At 39.3% G+C, this 4,615-nt stretch overlaps 1 protein-coding gene across 1 annotated transcript; it reads left to right on the top strand.

Annotated features, from left to right (window-relative positions):
* The first annotated feature begins 271 nt into the window (after window positions 1-271).
* Window positions 272-2,614, top strand: LOC123987797 (putative nuclease HARBI1). Its single transcript, XM_046285795.1, is given in 8 exon segments — window positions 272-389; window positions 925-1,034; window positions 1,094-1,117; window positions 1,119-1,197; window positions 1,200-1,298; window positions 2,325-2,365; window positions 2,367-2,391; window positions 2,394-2,614. Coding segments are annotated over 8 exon segments (717 nt in total).
* Window positions 2,615-4,615: the final 2,001 nt, after the last annotated feature.

The raw sequence follows: 4,615 nt of genomic DNA, 5'->3' as shown, positions 1-4,615 counted from the left end.
AGTCGCCGAATAAGCAACGTCTTAAATCTGAGCTTAAACATTTGCTTAGAAAAGTAAATGCTTATCGGTGTAGATTCACAGTCGATGCTTAATACCGTCTTTAGATCTATGAATTCATAGTCGAATAAGTCCGCCTTATTTGTATGAAAACGAGTTCTTATTTGGCTTATATTGAGGTTAGATTTTTAAGTCGACGATATTGAGGACTTGAGCACGCGTTTGAAGGTGTTCTTTGTGGTGGTATAAACAATTTATTTTGATTAAATACAAAATGAACTTCGAGGATATCGATGATATCGAGGACATTGCAGACATGAGGACATTGAGGACATTGAGGACATCCAGAATGAACATCCAGAAATATCAAGGCGATACATTCGAAGACGGGAGTGATCCGTTTGATTGTTTTGACGAGGAAGAATTCCGTAGACGCTACCGTTTCACGAAAGACTCTGTTTTAAATGGAATTTTGCCCTAAAATTGAAGCAGGGCTACAGAAAAGTAATAATCGCGGTTTACGATCCTCCTCGATGCAGCTCTTAATTTGTTTGCCGGTATTATGCTACTGCAAGTTTTCAAGTAAGTCATATAAATATATCAGTATCACTACTCCTAAAAGAAAAAATAAAGATTATCTGTACTGTAATTGTAGCTTATTCTGGAGACACGATGAATGTTTCTCAGCCCACAGTCTCCCGCCATAGTATTTAGGGTGAGTTCACTAATAGCAGTCTGATGACGAGCGTATATTAAGTTTCCCAGGGATCCGGACAATTCCACTCAAAATCGCAGGTTATTCATAATCTGGGATACGGAAAACGGAGAAGCTATTGGTTTACCAGGTGGGATTTTTATATCATTATAACTTTTTCTATATACACATATACATACATACATATGTATACAATGTAATTGATTTACCAGGTGTGGATGGCGCTATTGATTGCACCCACATTAGTATTAACGGCATCCAGATTCAACAACAGGAAGAAATGTACCGGAATAGAAAAGGATATTTTTCAATTGAATGTTCAGTATGTCATTAAGTTATTTATTTTACCCAATATTCATTGAAATATTAATATAAATGCAGGCTGTCGTGGGTCCTTGTATGGAATTTTTTGGATATCGTACCAGAGTGGCCTGGCAGTGCTCATGATAGCAGAATTTTCCGTACATCCCGATTACACATGCGATATGTGACGGGAGAATAGATGGAATCCTTGTCGGGGATGGTGGATATCCATGTCTGCCTTTTCTTATGACACCCCTGCGGAATCCCCAGACTGAAGAAAGAAATAAGGTAATACTGATACTGTTTTACTTGTTTCTCTGTACTTGTTTACTCGACTGATTGATGCACAAATTAACATTAAATGGTTTGATCGACACAGGTACAGTAAAACTTGGATATATGCAACAAACATTGGGACCCAGGCGTTGCATATATCCAGTCGAGGTGTCGAATCTCGGGTTACACGCGACGAGCAGGCAAGCGTGAACGTAGAAAAGGACAGACAGTGGTGGAAAGATGAGAGGTCCGATGATCAAAGGAAAGAGCCGAAACGTATCGGTGTGACTCAATACTAATTCAACTATAAAACTTTTTTTAATTTTTGACTTTTTTTTACTGAAACTTTTACTAACGCATTGGTGAAATTTTTCTGATTAAAATGATACCAAACACGATATAGTTTGAATTATAATTACTTGCTAAAATTGACGTTAAAAGTTGGCGAAAAGCAAAGGAGAATTGGAAATGAAAACCGGTTGCGGCGTCGACTCGGGTTTTCAAACGTTGCATAATCCAAGCGAGGTTGCGATTCTGGGCATTTAAACGTTGCCATATATCCAAGAGAGGTGTCGATTCTGGGCATTTAAACGTTGCAAATATCCAAGCGATGGTGTCGATTCGGGCATTTAATGTTGCATATATCCAAGCGAGGTGTCGATTCTGCGTCCGTACAAGTCGTTTGTGACCGTGCCGCGTTACCTATTCTACGTTCGTACACAACATGCGACGTGTTGCATGTTGCATGTTGCGTGTTTCATGTATCTTGGTGTACGGCCTGCCTTATACATATTGTAGTCAAATCATATCGTGTTTGGTACCATTTTAATCAGAAAAAGTTTCATTAAGAAAAAGTTAAAAATAAAAAAGTTTTATCGTTCAATTAGTATTAGTCACACCGATATTACGGTCGGATCATATTACACGGTTTTCTCGCCGAGCGGCTCGGTCCGGCATAGGGGGATCACCCCCAAGTGGAGGGGATAGCGATGTTGCATAATCCAGACAAACTCTGTTGCATATATCCAAGTTTTTCTGTACAATGAAATCCAGATCAGGACCCGACAAATAGTATGAGAGAACATTCGGTGTTTGGAAGCGCCGTTTCCATGTCTGTCAAGGGGTTTACAAACGAAGTTAGTATGTTCCACAACAACGGTAGTTGCATGTGCTGTGTTGCACAATTTAGCCCTCATTTTCAATGACACTCTTGTTCAAGAAGATGAAATTGAAATCGAAAATGATACATGGACATGGAAAATGATAATGGCGTTGATGGATTTGCTACACGTGAAGCACTCATTGCCCGTATGTTTAAATTAAGTACTTGCAATGTAATGTAATAAGGGGTTTTTTTATGCCGTAAGGCTTTTCTCCCTTATTGTGTCTATCGAGCCAATAAATAATTGTATTCTTGTCGGCTCAAATTGATTTAATTTATTTATTACAATACCCTCATCCTCAGTCCTATCACAACGTACACCTTAGAGAGATTCGACGATATATTTTGAATCGGTACGGAGATGGGATGTGGAAAAAGAAAGCAGTAATTTGTTATTATAAATTCTTTTTTTATTTAATCATAATAATAAAACATAAATAATTCTAATGATGATTATAAACTTAAGAAGATGTGGAGTAAATGAAAGCTGCGCAACGACGCGCGATAATGAGGGAAAGGACAATCTCGATTGGCAGAAATCAACCCCGAAATAGCAGAGATCGTGCCATCATTGATGCAAGAATGCACAACTATTTTCTCTTCCAATAACACAGAGGAAGAGTTGGCGAACAGACACGAAGCAATTTTAGTGGAGTTACATTTTGGACGATGTTAAAGTGGATGATATACAATTTGTATAGATACGAGTCAGGGAAGTACAAACATTACAACGGAAATTAATGATGAGGGCCATGAAGAATGTCATTGTGATATTGGTAATCGTTCCCCCAGATTACAAAAGGATGAAATTGATGAAACCTTTTGATCGCAGCGTCGAAGACCAATCACTTCCGCTGCTCCAAAGATGGATTATGATGAGAGGAGGCTGAATATAAAACGTATTAGAAAATTAGAAAATTTTATATTAAATGAAATTATTAAAAAGATTGTTCTTAATGTTTATTACCTTTCAGTTGTTGTAATTGAAATTCAGCTTTCTCTGCTGCGCGGCTAACGGCACGAATTTCGAAATCATATTTCCTTTTTAAAAATTCCATTTCCAATCATTTTTTCGTTGCTCGTGCCGCATGTTCAGAGCAGCCAACTCTTCTTCACTCTTCATCGTTCGTCTTATACGCTCGAATTTTAATCTCCTCTCATCGTAATCCGTCTTTGGAGCGGTGGAAGGCCTGCTTTCTGCTGTTTTCGCTGCAGCGCGCTGTCACGATTGATCATTTCTACATTTCTACTTTGTAGTGACCTATAGACAATTTTCTTCACGGCCCTCATCAGTAGCGTCCGTTGTAACATTTCCACTTCCCTGAATCATATCTATACAAATTGGATTCTCATCCACTTCAACATCGTGCCAAATGTAAACTCCACTAAATATTTCTTCGCGTCTGTTCGTCAACTCTTCCTCTGTGTTATTGGAAGAGAAAATAGTTGGTGCATTCTGCATCAATGATGGCACAATCTCCGCAATTTCAGGGTTTATTTCGGCTGCCGGTTCTGCCGATCCTCCCCCTGTTGCCATTCGGGATTGCCTTTCCCTCATGATCGCGCTTCGTTGCGTAGCTTTCATGTTACTCCACATCTTTTTCAATTGTACAGTATTCCTCTGAAAAATGAAATTTATATTACAGGGTGTCCCAGAATCAAGTTTCACGTAATAATATCGTTTATTCTACAACCTTGCATGAAACCACAGCCAACATGTTATACTGCTGCGTGACTTCCTGCCACGCTTCTTCTTTTGCCTCAATGTGCTGCTATCACTTTTTTTGTTTTCGATAATGTGCGCGAACTTTTTCACTAATGCTACAAATGCACTTTTCTCGACATCGGTGAAATGTTTCTTCACAGTAGCCATTGTTACCACTATTCCTTTCGTATGTACGGCTGTACGGTAAGTGCCGTGGGGTTCATCACAGTCTTCTTACCAAAAGGCAATGCCTTCCCCACTCCGAAAAAGCCAACATTTTTAGCAATACAGTGTCGGGCTGCTTGCCTTTTCTACGCATTCTACATTCGTATGAACAGTCTTTTCATACCTGGTACCTGATACCTGGTCACCAGCACTGGTCCCTATCATAAATGATACGAAAGCACAATAGCGCCTGGCTAATTGCTTTGGACAAGGCTCCAAAATATGCCGTCGC

The sequence above is a fragment of the Osmia bicornis genome, chromosome 5 (assembly GCF_907164935.1).
Source record: "Osmia bicornis bicornis chromosome 5, iOsmBic2.1, whole genome shotgun sequence".
Taxonomy (NCBI): domain Eukaryota; kingdom Metazoa; phylum Arthropoda; class Insecta; order Hymenoptera; family Megachilidae; genus Osmia; species Osmia bicornis.
Note: the sequence above shows the minus strand (reverse complement) of the source record. Positions and strands in the feature narration are given on the sequence as shown.